The sequence below is a fragment of the Cetorhinus maximus genome, chromosome 1, assembly GCF_964194155.1.
Source record: "Cetorhinus maximus chromosome 1, sCetMax3.hap1.1, whole genome shotgun sequence".
NCBI classification, from domain to species: domain Eukaryota; kingdom Metazoa; phylum Chordata; class Chondrichthyes; order Lamniformes; family Cetorhinidae; genus Cetorhinus; species Cetorhinus maximus.
Window position 1 is genome coordinate 174,531,229 of NC_135879.1, and position 25,329 is coordinate 174,556,557.

General features: G+C 43.6%; 1 protein-coding gene across 2 annotated transcripts in view; it reads right to left on the reverse strand.

Annotated features, from left to right (window-relative positions):
- The window catches only part of parp8 (poly (ADP-ribose) polymerase family, member 8), a 443,855-nt gene that overhangs the window by 21,719 nt on the left and 396,807 nt on the right, over positions 1 to 25,329 (reverse strand). For both annotated transcript variants that reach the window (XM_078550076.1, XM_078550068.1), the window contains exons 16-22: positions 20,798 to 20,923; positions 17,262 to 17,327; positions 15,240 to 15,307; positions 14,671 to 14,719; positions 5,797 to 5,909; positions 4,166 to 4,238; positions 1,875 to 1,944 (exon numbers count right to left, since the gene is read on the reverse strand). In XM_078550076.1, the coding sequence (XP_078406202.1) occupies positions 1,875 to 1,944; positions 4,166 to 4,238; positions 5,797 to 5,909; positions 14,671 to 14,719; positions 15,240 to 15,307; positions 17,262 to 17,327; positions 20,798 to 20,923 (565 nt within the window). The remainder of the gene's footprint in view (positions 1 to 1,874; positions 1,945 to 4,165; positions 4,239 to 5,796; positions 5,910 to 14,670; positions 14,720 to 15,239; positions 15,308 to 17,261; positions 17,328 to 20,797; positions 20,924 to 25,329) is intronic.

Here is a 25,329-nt window from a genome sequence, read left to right on the forward strand (position 1 = left end):
TTCTGGGTTAGAAATTTGGCTTGGCTCCATAGTGTCCTGGTTTTCAGTGCTATGGGTGTCATTTTGTGTCCAAAATAGCATAGGTGACCCTCCCATGCAATTCTGGCATGGGCCATGCTGAATGCTGTTTTAGTAAAGACCAAACAAGAGGTACCCTGTCCCCACATCAGAAGCAGTTATTATTCCATTAACATACACAAATAAGAAGCCTAATGCTCCCTTTTAGATCTTTGATTTATGTTTGAGGCAGCCAGTGCCAGTGCTGATAGCCTTTGGGAATTCCAATGCTAACAGAACAAAAAAATGTCAGTACTCACCTTAATCACCAACTACACCTGCCCTAGCCTGAGATCACTGACCTCATCCCTTAATTCTGACCTCCAGGTCCCCCCACCTGACCTCCAAACTCTGGGCCCCAGCCCCAATCTCCTGGACACCTCCAACAATCTTCCTGCCGACACCCCCACCCCCACCAATGTTCTTGCAATGTCCTTTCCTGCCCCCTTAGCAACCACACCCACGATTGCACTCCAAGGATCACCAATAATACTGCAGATCTCAGCGATGGTCTTTCTCAACCTCCTCATGCTGATCTGATTTCACTCTGAAGTCCAATCACTCCTTCTCCAGACACCACAATCTTACCCAATCACTTTTTTGTACATTGGCGTATGCACCTGTATGAGTTCCTACTGTGCCACCTTCTACATGATAATGAGGTGTGAGGCCCAAAATTCTTGGCTCCTTGGGTCTCCTCATTTAGATGCAAGCTGTTAGCACTCTACAGGTGAGGAGGCCAAAAATGGACACTGTCAAATTTAAGACAATAAGATGTTGGAGCAGAAATGGGCCATTCAGCTCACCGAGTCTGCTCCACCATTCAATGAGATCATGGCTGATCTGATAATTCTTAATTCTACTTTCTTGCCATTTCCCCATAGCCCTTGATTCCCTTACTGATTAAAAATCTGTCTATCTCAACCTTGAATATACTTAATGACCTAGCCTCTACAGCCCTCTGCAGTAAAGAATTCCATAGATTGACTACCCTCTGAGAGAAGAAATTCCTCCTCATCTCTGTCTTAAATGGGCGCCCCCTTAACTTGAGATTATGCCGTCTGGTCCTAGACTCTCCCACAAGGGGAAACAACCTCTCAGCATCATTTCCACGTTAAAATGTCAAGTTTGCACATCCCAATGCTTGCAGCAGGCCCTGGCATCTGATTGGCAGAGGTACACCAGATCAAATACCTCACTGTAAGTTGTGGGTCACATTTAAAGGAAGAAGTTGGGATTGAGGCCTCGACGCATGAAGATGATTAGGATTTCAAAAAACAGTTTATATGGTTCTCTCACGAAAGGCACAACTGGAGCACTGTCTTGTTATTTCTAGGAGGTTCTGGCACCCTCCCTACTGTACTGTCGGGCTGGCTTCTCTAAACTGATGTCTACCATGGTCACTCAAGATTGCATCCATTGTGGCACAGTCCCTTACCAGTAATACTGAAATGAATAGCCTCTCCTGACTGCAAACTTTGGTGGGGCTAGAAAAAGATGTTCAGTGTGGCTGCATCTCAATACTTACGATTGGGCACCTCCCTACCCCATGGATTTTCAGGGCCTTTATGTTTAGACAGAAACAGTCCACAGTTATAGCAGTTGATAGTTACAATCCCAGAAATAAATATGTTATGGTTCCTCACATTTCTATAAGCTTTCATATAACACTGAGTTTTGAAGAAAATATTGAAGAAAATTCAGTGAGAAGAGGATTCAGGGGCCTTAATGAAAATAAATTGGTACATGTAGAAAATAATGGTTATTTTAGTTTAGATTTGCAACATCAAATTAGATTAGAGATAAAATATACTTGCCTGAGTAACCAAAAGAAATACTTGACAATGGGCTAAGATAGATGCCATTCCCGTACACTGCACCATGAAGCTGTAGAAATTGGAGCGAAAATATAAACAAATGAATAATTATATGAATACATAGTTACACAGAGTCTACAGCATTGAAACAGGCCATTTGATCTTCTCCATATTGGATGTTTAACATTGCCGTTAAGACATTAATATACTTAACAGATACTCCAGTGTAATCTGTATGAAAATGAGAAGAGCGTTCTTGAAAAAGGGAGAGCTTTTTTTCTTTGTTCAGAAGGGTGGAGATTTGAATTGAATGCACTATTGATGTATGGAGAATGGCATCATAGCTCTTCTAGCTCTCTCACATCCCCAAATGGAGAAAACGTTCTGTCAAACACTTTCACTCACAGGACCCAGGTATCCTGCAGTGGTGGCTATGCCACTGAGCTTGTGGAAGGACAGACATCTTACTGCTGACCTCAGTGAATTTTGGGGCGGCCTAGCCTCATTAGCATTTTTCAGATGTGTTCCTGGTGAGTATTCCCACTCACACGAGGCTTTGGGAAGGAGGGAGACACGAAAGGTGGCTGCTGGCCTCAGCCCTCTGCTGCAGTGGAGCAGAATAGGTTAGCATTGTAAGTTGTTTCAAACTAAAATTTTAAATTAATTAAATTAAATTAATTGATTTCCTGCTAAATGTTTCTGCTTCATTGGAGTTGGATTTAAACATTTAAAACTCTTCTGCTGTCTTACAACGTCTGCTGTTTTTTCTGGTAGAAAATCCCAAAGTAGCCATGATCAGGGAGCCAGAAGAACAATTCCCATTCCAGCCCATCCTAGAATCATTTGGAATTGGATGGAAAGTGTAAGAAAAACTCAGGTCAGTGTATTTTTAATGCTGATTTTAATTTAGATTTGGGAATTAGTATTTAATAGATCTTCTGTGTTTTCTAGTTTTATTTCAGATATCCAGCATTTGTTGTGTTTTTATTCTTGTATTTGCTTAAGTCCTTTCTTTCCAATGAACCTGGCACAATTTTCTGACTTTCATATTGTCTTTTAGCTGTGGTTCAGTGGGTAGCACTTTCACTTTTGAGTCAGAAAATGATGGATTCAAATTCCCCTCTGACCCGAGTGCACAGGATCCAGGTGATACTTTAATGCAATACCAGGGGAGCCCTGACTTTGCTGGAACAGGGCATCCTAAGGCTTCCCCTTTTAAATAGGCTTTTTCTCTGACCCTTCAGTTCAAAATTTTGCCTTGTAAGTTGCTGGAAGTGTGACGTATTAATGTCACGGCTAGTGTAACAAGGCATCTAGGACCTTGGTGAATGATGGGACCAACAGTCTATTTCCTCAACCAATGAGGCTTAAGGATTGAGAAAGATCCAGAAGAATAATGGTAAAAGTAATAGGGTGAATGGAAGCGAAATCAGATACAGAAAGAGAGAAAAATTGCATTAAGAGAGAGAGTTGAGAAAAGCAAGAAAAAATATGAAAATGTTCGAAACTTTTAAAGTTTAACATTTAAGAACAGTTTACAACCAGGCGGATTTTTTTGTCCACCGTTTAAATTGTTCCTTTTCTGGGCCAAAGAGGTTAATTGGCTTTGCAGGAGCATAAATACCCTCATTTAAAAAGGTACTTACACTGTTAAATAGAAGCCCTAACTTTCTCCAGTGAGTTTGATTGGCCATTAATGTGAAGAAGCTTCTTCTAACTCACAGGGCTGAATTTTGCCGTCGGCGAGCAGGGGGTGGGGCCCGCTCACCGACACGAAAATGACACGGGATGACATTGGGGGAACCCCCCTGATATCATCCCGCCCCATTTAAATTTTCAGGAAGGCGGGGGCACAGCCAAATCAGCTGTCCACCCACCGACCTGTCAATGGCCAATTGAGGCCATTTTATTTTACCTGCAACCTTGGTAATTCACAAATCATGGGCTATCTTTTCCTCTCCATGAGTTGCTGGATGATTTACACATTAATAATGCTGACCACCATTAAACCGGCTATTATTTTGGCAGAAAAATCTAGGCCAGCAATGTTAATGATGTTAACACACTGATTGAGAATGTTATATTTCATCGTATCGAAGCTTTGTAAAGAACTATTGTAGTGATTAGTGGTCTGGGACTCCTATTCGGGAGAAACACTCAAAGCAAGCATATTTCATGAAATTAATAGATGGAAAATTATCCACTACATTGCTGCAGTTATCCACATTGGAGTATGCTGAGTTACAGAACCACCCTTATTAGGTACACTTTTCTGCTATGCCTGACCTTACCTGTAATCGTGTATTTGATGCGACAATTAAACCATTCCTCAAAATGGAGTGCCAGTTCTCTATATGTGAGCCACTAAATAAAAAACACAAAGTTTTAGTATCTGAAAAACCATCGTGTAACATGATGCAAAATAAACAATCGTTGCCAGTTTCCTCATTGCTTTTCTCCCTCCACCGCTGTAACTATGGTGCAAATTTTTCAGGTAAATTCGGTTTCTGCCATAAACAGAATTTGAAACAGAATTTGTAAAAACGTCCCCAGCACTAGTGTTAAGCCAACTGGCCTGTAATTGCTAGGTTTATCCTTCTTCCCTGTTTGAACAAGGGTGTAATATTTTCAATCCACCAATATTTTTGCCCCACCCATGTATCTACAGAGGATTGGAAGATTGAGGCCAGCACCGCCACATCCCTCAGCAGCCTAGGATGCATCCCATCTGAACCAGGTGACTTAATGACTTTAAGTACCACCAGTCTTTCTAGCACTTCCTTGTTTTCTATTTTTATCTTGTCCTGTATCCCAGCAACCTCTTCATTTACCACATCTTTGGTAAACACCAATGCAAAGTATACATTTGGTACCTTAGGTGTGTCTTCTGTCTCCACCAATAGATTTCCATTTTGGTCCCTAATCAACCTGAGAGATCCTCTGCCAACCTGTTAATATGCCTATATAGAAGACTTTTAGGATTTCCTTTTATATTAACCACCAATTCATTCTCATACTATCTCTTTGGTCCTCTTAAGTTTGTCTAATTCACTTCTCAGAATCACAGAATGGTTACAGCATAGAAGGAGGCCATTCAGCTCATTGTGTCTGCACTTTGCCCCTCTACTACTTATGTGCAGCCTGTTCTCCCTTATATTGTCAAGCAGACTTATATCAAATACCACCCCTCCCCTTTTTCTTTGTTTCATCCTCTTAACTCTAAATCCTTTCTTGCCCTCCCTTTCCCCCTTGTGGGAATGTACCCAGACTATACCCGAACATTACACCATTACATTTATGCCTGCCAGTCTTTGATTCCAATTTACCTGGGCCAGACCCCTTCTAAATTTGCTGAAATTAGCCCTCCTCCAGATAAATATTGTCATTCTAGATGGTACCATTTTCTTCTCCATAATTGATCTAAAACCTATGAGACTATGATCACTATTCCGGAGATGCTCCCCAAATGCGATACTCCCCATTTGACCTATTTCCTTCCCCAGAACTTGACTTAGCCATGCCTCCATCCTTATTGGGCAAGAAAAATACTGATCAAGAAAATTCTCCACTTAACATTGGGCCAGCTAAATATTATTGTTCTTGCATCTCTTAATAATTTATTTGCAAATCTGCTCCTTTATCATTTTCCCATACTATTTGGTGGCCTATAAAATACATCATGTAGTGTAATTACCCCTTTATTGTTCCTGAACTCAAAACAAATAGATCCCTCAAAGGCATTCGTTTATTGTAGCACTTATATTCAGAAAAAGTGGTGATGATAACCACTTACAGATATTCAAGCAAATGCAAAGAAAACATTTAAATGTTTTCATACATTTTACAATATATTTTATAATGCTCTTTTTAACTGTGAAGGACATGATTCATATCTTTAGAGATTTAAAGAATGAAAACTCACTGAAAAGCAAAAGTGCTCCCATAAAGTTTCTTTGCTGCCCTGAAGTTGGATTCTTTGGCCGGTGGGCTGCTGAGGAGCAGGAACTGGTGTGGAGTGTGCATGAACTTTAATTGCTACATGAGAGAGTAAGGTGACAAGTGTTATTACAGTTTTACTACATAAAATACATCACCTCTTTGCTAACACATTCTGACATTGTGCAACTTCTGAAACAAACAGCTTGACAAATTGGAGAGCTCTACCTTTTGTAAAATCAGTTCGAGTTCATAGAATCTTAGAATGGTTACAACATGAAAGGAGGCCATTCAGCCTGCCATATCCGTACTGACTCGCTACAAGAACAACTCTACTAGTCCCACCCCCCTGGCTTTTCCCCATAGCCCTGAAAATGTTCTCTCTTCAGATAATTATCTAATTCTCTTTTGAAAGCCAGGTTTGGATCTGCCTCCACCACACACTCAGGCAATGCATTCTGGATATGAACTTAAATATGGTCTCCATATTTAAGGAAGGATATACTTGCATTGGAGGCAGCAGAGCAAAAGTTCACTAGATTGGTCCCTGGGATGAGAGGACTGTCCTCTGATGAGAGGCTGAGTAAATTGGGTCAATGTTCTCAGAATGAGAGGTGATCTCATTGAAACATTCAAGGTTATGAAGGGGCTTGACAGGATAGATACTGAGATGTTGGCCAGAATCGTCCCAGATTTGCACTAAGTGCGGTAGTGGATGGGTAAACAGACATTTTACCCGACCCCGCCAGCCGTAATGGCAGCTTCTCATGGCACATCGTTCCAAACCCGTCGCATTATTTATGCTTTCCCAGGAAACACGCCATTTCCATGGAGGGGAGGGCTCTCATTCACCCGCCGCACCTTCACCTCGCCGCTTCATCACGCTGGGCACCACATTTAAAGTGCAGCCGCGTGCACACCTCTCAGTGCTTCCAGCCCAAGACTGATGCATGGAAGACAGGAAAGGTGAAAAGACTGAACCCTCCAGCTTCAGTAAGCCGTCTCTCGAGCGCCTTTTGAACACCATGGCGGCCCACCGTGATGTCCTCTACCTCTGCTCTGACCACAGGATGGGCAGCTGCATCACCAATCCAGCATGGGAGGCGGTGGCAGTGGTGGTCAGCGCCAACACCCTGCAAAAGTGGACATCCACCCAGTGTTGCTACAGGATTAATGGTCTCATCCGTTCTGCCAGGATAAGTCACTCTTCTCATCACTCTCAACTCACAAACTCACAAACCCATCATACATTCACAGGGATCTCACACTTTAAAGGACAACACCACTAACTCTGACACACACCCTCACATCTCCATCAGGCTCACGTCCTCATCCAGTCCATGTCTCCACTCACCACACAAACATTCCACACAGTGCCATGTGTCCTGCTCACATTCTCTCCATCTGTTTCCACGTAGCACATCAGCAGGAAGAGGTCCCAGACCAGGGGTAGCGTGGCCCACATTAGGCACCTCACTCACTTTGAGGAATGTGCCATTGCACTGACTGGTGAGGATGTGGACTGTGCCTGTGGTGACGGTGAGGCTGGTGGCGAACACTCTCATGAGCATCCTGCACCACATCATCCCTTCCTCAACATAACCGTGAGTGCTCTCTCTCCTTTTTTTGACTCTGCTGCCATGCACTAATTATCTCTACTTTCATTCACAGGGAGCTCTGCCAAGCGACTGACACCCTCAGTCAGCCAGTCCCTCAGCTCCATCCACGTCCTCACCTCCAGCCAAGAGGGCTCCTCCATTGAAGAGCTGGAAATAAGCAGCCTGGAAGACCCATCATGGCGCTTACCCACACCCTGCACCAGGGCAGAGACACACACATCAGTAGGACCTAGATCTAGATCAGGCAATCTAGTGATCACCCCACAGACACACACTCGCAGTTGGAGAAGGCAGGTTCGGCTCCCTGACACTCGAAAGACTGCTGGGGAAGAGGCATCGGTGAGGTCTGAGTCAGATGACGAGTCTCTGGATTAGGCCTTCTCACTCATCCTCGAGAGTCAGCAAAAGGCAGGGGCACATCACGCAGAGCTGCTGGAAGCTCTGAACAGAGTGGCATGTGAGTTGGAGGAGCACATCCATCTGCTCTCCGATGAAGTGGTGCCCACATGTGCACATATGGAGGTCTCTATAGGGAGGATTGCGGGTGCCATGGAGACCCTGGTCCAGCAGAACGTGGAGATGTGCGTAGACCTACACTGCATTTCAGTAGCCATGGGTGGATTCCTGCAGTGGCAACGCGAGGGGGAAACAGGGTAACTCGATGTCCCTCCAGGTGCTCCTTCCCCTCAAGGCGTTAGGCCAGGGCCCCCAGGGGCCCCGGGCACCCGAAGGGAGGACAAGCGGCAGCTGGACACCCCTGAGCCATCCACTCAATAATCTCAGAGGCTGTCTTTCTCTCTCTGAGTCCCCTTTGCCTGTGGGCCCCTCAACCTCTTCCTCTGTCACCACAGAGGGATCAGCTAGCCAACGAGTGATTCTGGAGGAAGAGGTGTGTGAGTGACAGGGCCTTTGGAGCCTCGTGCAAGCACACTCCCATGTACGCGGAACCTTTACGTACCACACTCATCTCAATGTCCTGAGCATTTTCAATGCTGCCTGCTGGGGTTCGCTTTCAGTTGTCCATCTGAGCTGACCTGCATCTCTGCCCACCCACTGATCACACTCCCATGCAGCACCTGATCTCGCCCACCACGACTTTTGTTTCACTTTCGATTTAGACAGCATGGTTTGGATTCAGTTTTTCATCCACTCCCCCATCTTGCCCCCTCCCTCAGTCACCTATTTCCTTTCCCCCATCACTGTCGACCCCACCTGGCATCACCTTCCACATCCCCTCCGTGACCTACCAGCCACAACCCTTTTCCTTCAGGGATGTCCAGGTGAACTTGCACGTTCCCTTCCTTCCCGAAAATCCTACCCTCATCCACATTCACCTCCCTGAGTTCCTCCTTCCCACCCCCAGGGTCCATGTCTGCCTTCGAGTTCCCACCAACCATCCTCATTGTTCTTTCTACCACTACCTTTGAACCCTCACCCTCCCACCCTAATACCTCACTCTGCCCTCAATTATTTTCACCATTCCCTCATTCAACACACACCCTCAGCTCGCTCCCCAAGAGGCAGTCATAGACTCACCCTTGCACGTTTTGACCTGGACATCCCTCCCCTCCGGACCCCTTACCCCCTTGTAACCCCTTCCCCCCTTTGGAACCTCTTCCTTCCCCGTTGTCCTCCACCACCCGTCCTCCCGGACACCACCCCCACTTAGACCTTCCCCTCTCCCGACTCTTTCCTCCAGCCTTATTTCTTCCTCCAGTCTTACTTCTTCCTTCAGTATTACTTCTTCCCCCTTCCTGACTCCTTCAGATACCCTTATATCTTCCTCCAGGCTTACTCCCTCCCCTCTCCCCACTCCTTCCTCCTCCCCGTACTCCCACCCCTCTCTGCACTTCTTCCTCCCCCCAGACTCCCTCCCCTCTCCTTTACCCCCTGGACTCCATCCATTCCCCACGCACCTTCCTGCCCCTACCCCCCACCGACTCCCTCCCTTCTCCACATTCCTTCCCCCCTCTGCACTCCTTCCCCTTACACCTTCCACCCCACCTTACACCTACCTCTCCAACTGCTGTCTTCTCCCCTGTTACCACCTTCTCCCCGGTACTTCGTCCCTCCTCCCAACCTCCACCCGAGACCTTCATTTTCCCCCCTCCCAACCTCACCCCATCCTGACACCTTCATTCCCCTGCCTCCAATCTCGCCCCGTTCTGCCACCTTAATTCCCCTTCTCTCAATCTCACTCCATCCTGACACCTCTTTCTCTCTCAGTCGATCCTTGACCTTCCTCTCCTACCCTCCGGTACATCTTCCTCTCCCAAACACAGCTTGGCACTTCCTCTCCACCCCCTTGGCTATCATCCTTGTGTGAGCAGACTCTCAAATGTGAATTTCCAACTTCTGTGAGCTGTTTCGCAGCAGAGCCATGTCCATGAGAATCCACCCAGCATGCCACGGACATTCCTCCAGTGTGCCGTTGCTGTTGGGCTCCAGCTTCTTCTGCTCCTTGGATGTCCACGATGTGAGCAAGGCCCTGGTGGTAAATCCTGACTACTGCATGTCACACTTGTGTTCTGCACTGGTACGTAAGTGGACAATCCAGCAGTGGCGGGGGGGCGATTCCAGCAGGCTGGCCTTATAATGACATGCAGATGTATTACAATGAGGTTCCTGATGTCTGATGGCGGGGAATACGGCCCGCCATCAAAGAGCTGAGCTGACGATTGCAAACTGGTTTTATGACGTCATGAAACTGATTCCTGGCCTTCTTGCCATATTGTCCGCTCACACTGCTGAGCATGCCCAACACCAGCGGGCACGGAAAATTCCACCCATTGTTTCCCCCGGCTAGAGAGTCTAGAACAAGGGGACAGAGTCTCAGGATAAGGGCTGATTATTTAGGACTGAGATGAGGAGAAATTACTTCACTCAAAGGGTTGTGAATCTTTGCAATTCTCAACCCCAGAGGGATGTGGATGCTCCAGCATTGATTATATTTAAGGCTGGGGAAAGATAAATTTTTGATCTCTCAGGGAATCAAGGGATATGGGAAGCAGGCAGGTAAATGGAGTTGAAGCCCAATATCAGTCATAATCATATTGAATGGCAGATGGTTTTCTCCTGCTTCTGTTCTTACGAACCCTTCACTGCATAGAAGAACTTTTCCTCGCTCACTGTTGGTCTTTTTGCCAATTACATTAAATCAGTATCCTCTGGTTCTCAAACCTTCCAGCAATGGTAGCAAATTTTCCTTTTCTACTCTGTCTAGACCCTTCATGATTTTGAACACCTCTATCAAATCTCCTCTCAATCTTCTCTTCTCTAAGGGAAACAACCCCATCTTCTCCAGTCTACCCATGTAACTGAGGTCTTTCATCCCTGGAACCATTCTCATGAATCTTTTCTGCATCCTCTCGAATGCCTTCACATCCTTCCTAAAGTGAGGCACCCAGAATTGAACAGTTCAGTTGATGCCAAATCAGTGTTTCATAAACATTTATCATAACTTCCTTGCTTTTGAACCCTATGCCACTATTTATAAAGCCCAAGTTCCCATATGCCTTATTAATCACTTTCTCAACCTACCCTGTCACCTTTAATGATTTTTGCCCCCAGGTCTCCTGCTCCTGATTCCTCTTGAGAATTGTGCTCATTATTTTCTATTGCCCTGGTCATTCTTCCTACCAAAATGTACCGCTTCACATTTCTCTGCATTAAATTTCATCAGCCACATGTCCAACCATTCCACCAGCCTGTCTCTGTCCTCTAGAAGTCTATCAATATCTTCCTCACAGTTCATGATAGTTCCAAGTTTTGTGTCATCCGTAAATGTTGAACTTAAGTGCTGCACACCCAAGCCAAAGCCTATAATATAGATCATGAAAAACAGTGGTTCTAATGCCAACCCCTAAGGAACCCACTCTATACCTTCCTCAAATCCAACAAACAATCATTCACCCCCCTACTCTCTTTTTCATGCTCCTCAGCCACCTTCGTGTCTATGCTCCCACTGTTCCTTTTATTCCATAGGCTTTAATTTGCTGAGAGGGCTGTTATGTGGCACTTTATCAAATGCCTTTTGGAAGCCCCTGTACACCACATCAAACACCTTCTGAAGGGCAATTAGGAATAGGCAACAAATAATGCTCACAGTCAACTAAAATCAGAAAGAATTACAAAAATCCTCTTCAGCCCTTCTGTTACCTCATCAAAAAAATCAATCAAATTAGTTAAACACGATTTGCATTAACAAATCCATGCTGACTTTCCCTAATTAATCCACATTTGTCCATGTGCTTGTTAATTTTGCCCTGGATTATCGTTTCTAAAAGCTTCCCTACCAGAGGTTAAACTGACAATCCTGTAGTTGCTTGGCTTATCTTTACATCCTTTTTTGAACTAGGGTGCAATATTTGGCACCACCCCTGTACTTAAGGAGGATTCGAAGATCATGGACAGTACATCAGCAATTTCCACCCTTCCTTTAGTATGTTCAGATGCATCTTATCCAGTCCTGGTGACTTATCAACTTTAAGAACAGCCAACCTTTCTAATATATCGTCTTTACTAATTTTTAGCCCACCCAGTATCTTAACTGTTTCCTCTTTCACTAGGCCTTTGGCAGCATTTTCCTCCTTGGTGAAGGGAGATGCAAAGTACTCATTTAATACAAAAGCAAAATACTGTGGATGCTGGAAATCTGAAATAAAAACAGAAAATGCTTTCTGAAAACAGAGGCTTTCAGGTCATGACCTTTCTTCAGGACATTAAAAATGATAAAAGGTCACAGCCTGAAATGTTAATTTTGTTTCTCTCTCCACAGATGCTACCAGGCCTGTCGAGTATTTTCAGCATTTTGTGTTTTTATTACTAGTTTAATACCTCAGCCATGCCCTCTGCCTATGTGCATAAATTCACTTTCTGGTCCCAATTGGTCCCGCTCCTTTTACTACCCTTTTAATTCTTATGCCGATAAAAGACTTTTGAATTCCCATTTATGTTAGTTGTCAGTTTGTTCTCAAACACCCTCTTTGATTCTTTTTCTTTTCTTTCTTTTTTCACATCCCCCCTGAATTTTCTATATTCAGTCTGGTCTCATGTGTATTATCAACCTGATATTTGTCATATACACCCTATATCTGCTTCATCTTACTCGCTGTCTCTTTCAGGGTCTCTGGCTTTGTTTGTCTTACCTTTGCCCCTCGGGTGAATTTATTTTGATTGAACCTGAACCATCTCCGCTTTAAATGCCGACATGCGGATAGTGGAGACAATAACCTATCTTCTCCTGTTAAAAATGTCTTGACGTACTCCAGCACAGATTTTTGTTGCTGCTTTCATCTTATTCTTCAACACAATTGGGCACTATACAGCATAATTGTCTGACATTTAGAAATTTATAAATGGCATTTTGACATATATAAATTATCTGACAGTTAAATATCTCACTATAGCTGCTTGATAAGCATTAAAGGATCATTTCTGCAGATGATTTGTGTCTTAATTGCTGTTAATGGAATCACATCCTGAGATAAAGTACATTTCAAAACCATACAGTCCAGCAATCTGGTTTGTCATTTCATTCATTTCAACATGAAAGACATTTCTTCCATTTTTTGTGGGAAGAAAATAAATTTCAGCACCTTGATGCGATAGAAATATTGTGATGGCCAGAAACTGAACTGGACTAGCCTTATAAATACTGTGGGTACAAGAGCAGGTCAGAGGCTGGGAATTCTGTGGCAAATAACCCACCTCCTGACTCCCCAAAGCCTGTCCACCATCTACAAGGCACAAGTCAGGAGTGTAATGGAATACTCCCCACTTGTCTGGATGAATGCAGCTTGTGCCAACAATACTCAAAAAGCTCAACACCATCGAACAGCTGGCTTGACTGGCACCCCAATCACCACCTTAAATATTCATTCCTTCCAGCATTGGCACACTGGGCTGGATTTTGCGGGGCACCATGATCCCCGCTACCCCCCTACCCTCCTACCCTGGCTAAAACTCAGGGGCGAGTCTGCCTATGATCCCGACAGCTGCCCTGTAGTAATTCAACGCTAGAAGCAGCATTAACTGTTTTAAGGCTAGACTTCTGTCCCTTTCTCAGGAGGAAGTCCCGTGTTAGAGAGCTGCTGACCAATCGGATGGCCAGCAGCTCTGTGGTCCCAGCAGCACCATCCAGGAGCAGTGGCTACTACTGGGACTACAGGCTGTCCCACCACATTGAGGAGACCAGGTAAGTCCAAGGTCTGGGATCTCAGTGAGGGGTAGAGGGCTTGGGGAAGGCAGGTTCAAGTGGCCAAAGGCAATGGTTAAAGGGGGGAAATGACATGGGGAAGGTGCCTCTGATGGATCCAGGCATCCCACAAAGGAGGCTCCTCTCCTCCACTTGCATTTCACTAGCCTGCACAGCTAAAGCTGCCAGGCTTCCCGCATGGTGTGGGCCTCTCTCCGCCACAGATCAAGTACCAGCAGTGGTGGGATGAAACCCTTAAATGGCTATTGATTGGTCACTAAAGGGCCCAAACGAGCCCAAGATGCCTCCCCCATTTCCGCCCCCCCCATAAAATTTCAGACAGATTGGGGGTGGCGGGGAGGCAGCGGGAAGGCCACCTGCTGGATTTTATGTGTTCCTCCACCTTCAAACCCACTGGTGAAGGAGTGTAAAATCCAATCCACAATGCCTGCAGTGTGTACCACATACATGATGCACTGCAGCAACCAACCAAGTCTTCTTCAAGAATGCCTCTCAAACCCTTGACCCCTGTGCCTAGAAGGGCAAGATAGCAAGTGAATGCCAACACCGACAACTGCTAGTTTCCCTCCAAGCCACAATGCATCCTTAATTTGGAAATATATCACTATTTCTTCATTGTCACTGGACTTAAAAACCTGGAAATCCCTCCCGAACAGCACTTTGAAATTACATATACCATACAGCCTGCAATGGTTCAAGAAGGCCAACCACCACCACCTTCTCAAAGGCAGTTAGGGATGGGCAATAAATGCTGGCCCAGCCAGAGGCACCCACAAGCAGGAACGAATTGCACAACTAAATGGGTGTCATGCTGCTATGACTACAGTACTGCGGATATCCATTACAGCAATGCTCCCTTCCTGCAGTGGCCCGCACATTATAGTTTATTTCATCTAGTTAAAAAGTGAACGGAGGATAGAATGATGGCCGACATCTTTATTTACGCGATTGCACAAAAAAAATCAAAATGATTTTGTTACAAAAACATAGATTTCACCTTGGGTATTATGATCAAGTCACTTACCCTGTTTGCAGGTAATTTTACAATATGGGATCTGTTACTGGAAATAATCCTGGTTAAAAAAGAAACAAGGTGTTATTTTGCTTCCTTGATGTGAAAAATAAACCAGCAATTACAAAATAATTTTTAAAAATGGGTCAATAATTAAATGGTTATTAGTAAATAAAAGCAGCTTGTTGAGTGGTCAAAGGGATGTAGCCATGTGGCTATAAAGTCAGATCTAGCTGCTTATAAAGGAAAACAACCCATTGAGTAAAGAAGAAAATGCTCTGTGGAGATAAGTCGAATTGTCTACAAGCAGGGAGAGTAGGAAAATTGGACTGGAATAAATGACCTTGCAGTGAGGTTAATGCATTAACACTCAAATTACTTGTAAATAAAAAAGAGCTGAACATGTTTAATGAATGAATCTGATTGGGCAGGTAGCATCATTGAACGATTGTAAGAAAATATATTGCAGTACTCAGATTGATCCAAGTCCACAGATTTGAGCAGAATGAACTGAAGGGACTACAGTAACCTTTCTTGTTCTTTCTCTAAGATTTTATTGTTCAATATTCAAGTAAAAATACCATTGTAACAGAGGATGTGCCAGAGGATCCTGCTTGTCCATTTGTTTCTTGATTTCCAAGTATGGTGCCTATCGAGATAAACAAAATAAACAGTTGTCTTTTTTTCCAGTGCACTTCGTGTGCTCCAATTATGAGCATAGCATCACAGCATATTGAAATAAAAATAGGAAACACTGAATATACACCCCAAATCCAGCAGAATATGATGAGCTCAATTAATAGTTCTGAATTCCAATTAAGGTTTTCTTCCTCAAACATTTATCTAGCTCTTTGCAGATGTCAGCAGACTTACTGTGATATGTCTCCTGTTTTCTGTTTAATTTCAGGGTTTTTTTCTTTTTATACCCATTATAGCAGTCTTCTATCTTGTTAGTACCACAGTGTTATATTATACAAAGGACATGCCTGGAACAGCTACAGTGCATAAAATCACTGAGTCAGCCTCAGGCATGGACATCAACATCTTCATTTCCATCTGACCATGACATGTTCTATTTAATGCCAACTCCACAATTATTTTATTGTACTTAATTAAGTCATGACTTTAATGGGTCTATTAAAAGTGTGAAGATCTCTCATAACATTAGGCAATATGAGCTGATGCTCACCAATCTGCAGAAATATCTGGGTTACATCTTAAAAGCCCCTAAATAAGGATTGGAAAATAATTTTCAATAACTGCAGCGCCTTCACATTCTAGAAAGGTACTCCTGTGATCCCATTGTATAACACAGATGGTGACTTACAATTTAATGTGTAACGTTTTAATATCAGTGTTCGGGGCTAACAAAATAACAAGAACAGATGTAGAATAGGGAATGTCAAACAAGTGCATTTAGGAAAATGTGCATGATTCTAATATAATCCCGACATTATTTAATTGGAAACAACATTTAGTTATAGAAAATAAAATATTATACAAAATAAAATGAAAAGCAAGTTTGAATGTGCCAAATATAAAAATGGCACCTTGGAATGTTTTACTACATTGAAGGCACCATATAAATGAAAGCTGCTGTTCAAATTCTAGGACTGTACCTCTTGTTCAAAGTACTCTACCCCAGTGCTCCTTAAGAGAACATAGCAATAAATATATTTTTCAAATATAAGCAAAAAATGCTGCAAACATTCAATAAGAAAGGCAGCATCTGAAAGGAAAGGAAGCGTGTGAATATTTCAAGCATAGCTCTGCGTCAGAACTGGAACACATTGCAGATGAACAGCTTATAGGAAGAAAGAGAGTGAGGAGAAGGGGGGATCACATATACAAGAGAAGAAAAACAATGATAGTAATTTGGTGGAGAACAGGAAATTGACAAGAAAATATTTCAAGGAAAAAGGAGCACGATGGGAGAATTGAGAAAAATCAAAGGCATTCCGAGAACAGGGAATATTTGAATAGTTAAAGCAAGTTAGTTAATTTGGATATATTTGTCACATTTTTGTAAAATATCATTGAGTTTGCTGCTTCATGAAGATTTGCATGTTGGTTCTCGTTTCCTCTGAATCTGCTTTGTGATATACAAAACAGGAAGGGCAACAAGCAATCCACTGTGCTTGTACTCACTCCACTGTCACTTTTTTATTTCGATAAGAATGGAAGCCAAACTGGAGTCGCCTGAATCCTAAAAACCACATTACTTGCTGAATTTAATTTACAGTCACTCAACAGAGATCATCCTAGGGTTAGACAGTTCCATACCAGCTCCCTGGTTATTATAAAGTACAGGCCATGTTGTAGATAATAGTACCTTTTCACAAACCATTCAGCACCTGACGTAATATATATCTTGAAACAACTAAAAACTTAAGGTATGGTAAATCGCAAGGACGCAATTCATTTGGTAATATTGTACATTCAGTGACAAATATATTTTTCTCAGGGATGGGAAAAATTTGAAAACACTTCTCAGACTTACCTTTCCTTTTAAGGTGAACAATAAATGTAGCTTATATCTGGAGCTTTTAGCTTTGCTACCATTGAATGCAGTCTCATGCTTGGTTACAAGCTTTGGGCCTTACCTGGGTCATTTCCCTGATGGATGTGATGCTGTCCAGTGCTTTAACTAATCGTTCATAGTCTTTTTTCTAGTTCAAAGTGGGGAAAAACACATCAGTATGGAGTTTACAGTAAAGGTAAGATGATGATTAACAGTAGCAAGATGCCCAAATCTGTTTCCAATCCATAGAAATACATCACAGTTGTAACTCTGAAATAGGCCATTCAGCCCGATCGGTTAATGTCTCCGTTTCACATGAGCAAACAGATCTGACTATATTTACTCACCCTTTCCCATTATCCTTCTAATCTTGTTTTCTTAATTGCATATCTAATCCAATCATGAATGTTGCTATAGTGGACTGGATTTTGGCTACCGAGGCAGATAACTCAAGTTGGGAAATTTCCCAACTCACCAGATCTGACTCTGTAAAAAGTGTCCTGAACACGAGATTTTTGCTGTGGGGAAAGGGTGGGGGTGGGGGGGGCAGGGGTGGTGCATGATGAATTTGGGTTCACTGATCCCAGATGCAGATGTTAAGAGGAGATGGGGGGTGGGGGGGGTGGGGGGGGGGGGGTGGCGGGGGGGAGTCTGGGCTGGTTAGAAAGATCGCCTTGGTTCTCTGGGACTTTGTCCCTGTTGCTTAGGAGCTTTTAGTCTCTCTAGCCCTCGCCCTTCACATCAGCTCATGCCCCCATCCATCTCCCAAGGCCCCTCATTCCCCCATGCCAACTCCATGCTAACTCACCTTGTATTCACTATGGGCAAGCCTCAGGAGCCATGTGGAGATGAAAAAAATAAACTACTAAGGATCTAATACAGCTTTTGTAATAAAGACTTGATAGTGAAACAAACTCTCATTCATGAAAGCATCAACACTTTAAACCTCCTGAAGTGGTTAATCTCTTAAAAAAACACACTTCTGTTCATACCCTTAATCCTTTAAAAGCTTAAGATATCAAATAAACTGTGAACTCCAACCTGCTGCTGAGATAATTGTAGCTTTTGAAACTCAACTAATCCTTCATAATGAATAGCTCTTAAGAAATTGTCAACAAAGATCTCAACAGGGAAATGATTTGAACAGACGCTACACCAACTGGTCTGTCAATCAAAGCATTCCAACAGAGTCTATTTTAATAATCACTGACTGCTGCAGCGTTTTTGTTTACAGTGTAAAGAGCAGAGGATTTTAAAAAAATCAGATCATGACAGTTAAAAAAAGATCTTATCCACTCTTCAAGAGCATTTACTTTTATTTGACAGGGGAGATATCGAGGGGATGTTTCCTCTTGTAGGAGAATCTAGAACTAGGGGTCACTGTTTAAAAGTAAAGGGTTGCTCATTTAACACAGAGATGAGGAGAATTTTTTTTCTCTCAGATGGTTGAGAGACCTTGAAACTCTCTTCCTCAATAGGTGGTGGAAGTAGAGTCTTTCAACATTTTTAAGGCACAGCTAGATAGGCTCTTGAAGGAGTAAAAGGTTATCGGGGGTGGTCGGGAATGTGGGATTGAGGTTACATGCAGACCAGCCATGATCTTATTGAATGGCAGAGAGGGTTGAGGGGCCGAGTGACCTACTTCTGCTCCTAAATCATATGTTCGTATTCCATCAATTCATGATTTTCACACTTCCAGGTTCTGGCCCTCGGAAGAGTCAAAATGTATCTGTCTAAACTCAGCACTAAGTTCAAACAGTTCTGCTCAGTTGGGGCTTCCCTCCTGCGTGAAGCATGCCCCACACCTTTTCCCCCACCGGCAAAAATGGGATCTCTCAGAAATAGGTGCTGGGCTTCCCCATCTGGGTTCCGCTCACCATTTTTAAATGTCTGCGGAGGCTCCCTGACTCTGAAACTCCAGATCACTTTCTCAGCATCAACCACTAATGCTGGAAGCAAATTACACAAACCCACACAACTCCCAGCTTTTCAAGTATTTCATTGTATTTGAATTTCTTAACCTGGTGGATCTGCATGGTACCTTCATTAAAATCTCAATAGCCTTCCTAAAATAAGGAGCCCAATGCTAGACATAATCCGCTAATTGAAGTCTTATTAAGGTTCTATATAGTCTCATCATCACCTTGTGGCTTTTATCTTCTTTAACTGTTGTGCTAAAATTTAGAATTCCATTAGCTTTTCTAATGGATTTATACAGCCTACACACACAGATGGCTAACAACTGCAAGGCTTGTCTGTCTTGTTTTCAATGCAGTCAACAAATACCGTGATGCTGATAATGACTTTTCTCTGAGTGTGAACAGTTTGAGTGAAATGAATTATTAGTTTCAGTTTATGCCTGAAATCTACTTATATGCATTTTTATGCTGAGAAATCAGTTTTATTTAAATGTGGTCAGGCTTATAAAGACCCTGATGAGGAGTGAGAAAAAGCAATTTATAGCTTTAAACCTGTGCTTTTCCACATTTATATACATATTATTCTACCATGGACGCTATCCAATTTATTTAATGTCCTGAGAGAATTTTTACAAATACTTCAGATTCCTAAAGGTAATTGCAATAAACTTTGGAATATTTATTTGGTTCACAGTTCAGCTAATTAACCCTATTCTCCACAGGTTACATTCCCCAGCAGCACAGGAATTCTTAAGTCCCATGGAGTATTTGAACATCTCAGTCTTACATCCTTCAGTTTCATTTGTCATTATATATTTGTCAAAACTGTGACACAGTTGACGACATCATCCTTGTCAACAGTGTCAAAGGCTGAAGACAGATCCAGAGGATGAAAAGAAATAGTCACAGTCATATAGAGTGTCATCGTACCTTGGAAAAGAGACATTCCAAAACTGTGGTGGGGTGAAAACTGGATTGGAAGCATTCAAACATGGAGTCCCTGGAAGGACTGGCATGTGTTTGTGAGGCGACAACACATTCAAGGACTTTGGAGAGGGAAGGGAGGTTGGAGATGAGGTGGCATTTGCAAGCATGGTGGGTCAAGATAAAAGTTAATCAAAAGCTTAGAGATAGGATGCATGAACTTTAATTAGGAACAACACGATTATAGAAAAAGGAATATTTCTCCCAAATTACTTGTGATGCACTTAATTAAGCAAGGTACATTAAGAATGTGATGAGGCCCAGCCAGTACAATAAATTGGCCAAGTGTTAAATGAAATAACTAAAGATTATAAGCACTAGATTCTCTGAATTGCTATTGGCAATCATAAAATGTTTTAGATCGAGTGGTCTAAAAGTTGAAACGTGGATAAATGTTTAGTTTGGTCTGGACATGTAGCATTGTACACCAGGAGGAAGATACAGTGTGCCCCTTATGCAGAGTGCCTGATTTTCTGCCGAATTAATGATGGACAATCAGGAGAACTATGTAACCAGCATACTATCCTCTGTGTCCAATATCCCAATGTGTATCCTCAGTGTGTGATGCTTCGTGCCAAAGAATCCAAATGTAGAAAATTACTCCTATGGTTTTTGTGACTTGATTTTTAATTCATTACACCAAGTAATCATTCAGATACTAATATTATATTACAGAGTCATTAACTAGATGTTAATTAACAGGAAAACAAAGTACCCTTGGGTTAAATGCCAGGCTCCGATGATCAAGGGGATCCACCACAGATGGATATGGCTCAAAAATGACCACTTTTCTGGGAGATTCCAGAGCGGATCGGCACATAGACACTAACAAATCCACCACCTGCAATAGTAGAAGAGAGTTAATTGGAAGCATGGACACCTAGATATGGCTAAGAGTACACGCACTATGCCCACCAGCAGTGTGCATCCAGATTTCTGTTTGGTACTGCCAGTGGATGAGGCTCCCAACCAGTACCATCTAGGTCTAAAAGTGATCCCAATTGTCTATAATTACAAATAGCTATTAATGTTAAGAACAGAGAGAACTATCTGCTCAGTTTGACTCAGTTGATTGCATTTTTCTTCTGCGTCATGTAGTTGTGGCGTCAAAGCCTCAAGCGCATAATCTAGGTTGATAATTCACTGCAATACTGAGGAGTGCTGGATTGCCAGAGAAGACAGATATATTTATATCTGAACCAACATCCTTCTCACAACCAATGCAAGCAAAAACAGATTAAGTGGCATCATCGCATCCCTGATGTCTGAGGTGCTTGTTGTTTTTGTCCACGTGTTCCCAGTATAGAACCTCAATAGACAGGAATGAAGGTCAGAGATGGGGATACAGTGTTATAACATTGATTCTCAGATCTGTGCTCCTATTGACTAAAGCAAAGTTCAATACTGGGAGGCCAGAGTCACTGAATAAACCTTTATATGAGATGTTAAATCTTCTTTTATATTAAGAATATTTCTGTGAGACCTGATAGGGTCACATAAGTGCACATTAATTTATAACATGTACAATGCATTGCAATGTAATTTAAAAAAAAAGTTTTTTGTACATTTTGTGCTCATCCGGGATATTAGTAATTGATGATGAAACACTTTTCATTTCAAGCACTGTATCAACATCAAGCATTCTTTCAGGTCCAGTGGGGTGGAATTTCCACCGTGGTTCTCTCATCCTTCTCGCTTTGGTAACTCGGGCAGAAGAGCGGAGGAAACTCCAGTTAAACAGCCTAGGCACTATTTTCACCAATCTACTGGTGGTTTCTGGTGATCTTCAGCAAAGGTTCCAATGGGACAGCAGGAGAAATTTAATGGAAATTCTAACTCTCTGACTTTGTTCATTTAGATGTGAAGTAAAGTCCTATTCTGCCTCAACTGTGTCTCACAGTCCCTTCCTCAAGAGAGTCTGCACTATTGTACCAGACTGACTCTTTTCCATCTTCCACAACCGTCCTGTGATATCTCTGAGTGGTTTTGACAATTTAATACTAAGTACTGTTGAATTAAGAGCAAACTTTGGCATATACCCACTGAGAACTTCATTGATCGAAGTCAAACTCAAGCCTGGGTTTTACCAATCCTCGAGACGGGCTGGGAGGCAAGAAACCTTGTAAAATGGCAGTGAAGGGCACTGGGAAGAGAGCCTGATGTCTTCCTGATGTTGAGATATTCTCAGTGCCAGGAACCTCAGCAGCATGGCTCTCCACTGACCAGAGGCCAATTATTGGCGATTCCTTTATGGCTGCTCCATGGCCCATGGAGGTAGCCCCCAGTGGCAATGGCCACTCCTGCAGCTATGATACCGCCACTGGAGGGTGCACCCCTCCAATCACCAGCTCTGCCTGTCTAGCCCTGGCACATTAAACTAAAAAAACTTAGCTGGCCTTCAATGGCCCCTCAGCATGGAGCTGCCTTGTTCTTCATGCAGCCTCAGCAGTGGTTGCCTCTATCGGTGGCACTGCTGTGGCTACAGAGCTGCTGTTCCTCTGGTTGGGCTGGCAGCTCTGGGAGGTGAGTTGCTGTCTGTAGTTGGATGGCACCCGAGCAATGGCCTTTTAATTGGCCACCACTGGTAAAATGTCTCCCAGGGTCCTGCTCGTGAAGGGGTCCCGCTTTTGGTCCGGATGGCAGGACAAACAGGTCTTTGATAAAATTCCTGCCAATGATCCATCTTGTTAACATAATGGACACTCTGTCCTTTGAAATCCTTCTTATATTGCATTACTTATTCTATCTAGAAACAGCCCAGAAAAGTTGAAAAAGTGGGACAGGCAGCTGGTAGATCCTATTGCAGTTGTGCTGAAATGTTATCTCCGTTTCTCATCCCACAGGTGCCGCCAGGCCTGTTGAGTATTTCCAGAATTCTCTATGTTTATTTCAGATTTCCAAGGTCTGCAGTATTTTGCATTTCTATTTCAGGAAATAGAGCTTCATAAATGATTTCAGTTTGTCTTAAGAAGACAGGGATCACTGAGTAGTTTATAGGTGTGGAGATTGGGGGTAGGGGGAGTTTTAGGTGGGGAAGACCTTTGAGTCCAGGAGTATTGGCATGTTCATTATCTACTCAATGGGGGAATCCATTGATAAGCCTGGAACTTAACCTAACCTGCCAGCTGGAAAGGGATCAGGTTTAGTTTGGGTATAAGCAAAAAACTGCGGATGCTGGAAATCCAAAACAAAAACAAAAATACCTGGAAAAACTCAGCAGGTCTGACAGCATCAGCGGAGAGGAACACAGTTAACGTTTCAAGTCCGTATAGAGTCATACGGACTCGAAACGTTAACTGTGTTCCTCTCCGCAGATGCTGTCAGACCTGCTGAGCTTTCCCAGGTATTTTTGTTTTTGTTTAGGTTTAGTTTGGGTGTCTGGTTTACAGCCCACTCAGCTGAAGCGTGGGTTTGCTTGATCATCAGTCATATATGCTTCATAGAAACTAACTCTGCTTAATTAAATGTATTTTTAAAATCTGTTGAAGGCACAGACCGCTGCTGGGATATGGTTAGAATCAAAGAAATCTAAGGTTCAGGAGGTCATTTAGTCCATCATGGCTTTGCTGGCCATATAAGAGCTATCCTAATGGCACTTTCCAGCTCTTGGTGTATAGCCTTATAGGTTACAACACTTCAATAGTGCCTATCCAAGTATCACAAGATACCAAACATCCAATGTTACCTGTCAGCCTTTTCCTGCCCCACGGAACTCATTTCTCGTTATCTTGACTCCATTCTCTCTCCCCTTGTCCAGTCCCTTCCCACCTACATCCGTGATTCCTCTGACACCTTACATCACATCAACAATTTCCAGTTCCCTGGCCCCAACCGCTTCCTCTTCACCATGGACGTCCAATCCCTCTACACCTCCATCCCCCACCAGGATGGTCTGAGGGCCCTTAGCTTCTTCCTTGAACAGAGGCCCAAACAATCCCCATCCACCACTACTCTCCTCCGTCTGGCTGAACTTGTTCTCACACTGAACAATTTCTCCTTTAACTCCTCTCACCTCCTCCAAATAAAAGGTGTGGCTATGGGTACCCGCATGGGCCCCAGCTATGCCTGTCTCTTTATGGGGTATGTGGAACGTTCCTTGTTCCAGTCCTACTCCGGCCCCCTCCCACAACTCTTTCTCCGGTACATCGATGATTACTTCGGTGCGGCTTCATGCTCTTGTCGGGACCTGGAAAAATTTATTAATTTTGCTTCCAATCTCCACCCCTCCATCATTTTCACATGGTCCATCTCTGACAATTCCCTTCCCTTCCTTGACCTCTCTGTCTCAATTTCTGATGATAGACTGTCCACCAATATCCATTACAAGCCTACCGACTCCCACAGCTACCTCGACTACAGCTCCTCAGACCCCGCTTCCTGTAAGGACTCCATCCCATTCTCTCAGTTCCTTCACCTCCGTCGCATCTGTTCTGATGATGCTACCTTCAAAAACAGTTCCTCTGACATGTCCTCCTTCTTCCTTAACCGAGGTTTTCCACCCACGGTCGTTGACAGGGCCCTCAACCGTGTCCGGCCCATCACCTGCGCATCCGCCCTCACGCCTTCTCCTCCCTCCCAGAAACATGATAGGGTCCCCCTTGTCCTCACCTATCACCCCACCAGCCTCCGCATTCAAAGGATCATCCTCCGCCATTTCCGCCAACTCCAGCATGATGCCACCACCAAACATATCTTCCCTTCAGCCCCTTGGCAGCATTCCATAGGGATCGTTCCCTCCTGGACACCCTGGTCCACTCCTCCATCACCCCCTACTCCTCAACCCCCACCTATGGCACCTCCCCATGCCCACGCAAAAGATGCAACACCTGCCCCTTCACTTCCTCTCTCCTCATCGTCCAAGGGCCCAAACACTCCTTTCAAGTGAAGCAGCATTTCACTTGCATTTCCTCTAACTTAGTCTACTGCATTCGTTGCTCCCAATGCGGTCTCCTCTACATTGGAGAGACCAAACATAAACTGGGTGACCGCTTTGCAGAACACCTGCGGTCTGTCCGCAAGAAAGACCCAAACATCCCTGTCGCTTGCCATTTTAACAATCCACCCTGCTCTCTTGCCCACATGTCTGTCCTTGGCTTGCTGCATTGTTCCAGTGAAGCCCAACACAAACTGGAGGAACAGCACCTCATCTTCCAACTAGGCACTTTACAGCCTTCCGGACTGAATATTGAATTCAACAACTTTAGATCTTGAACTCCCTCCTCCATCCCCACCCCCTTTCCATTTCTT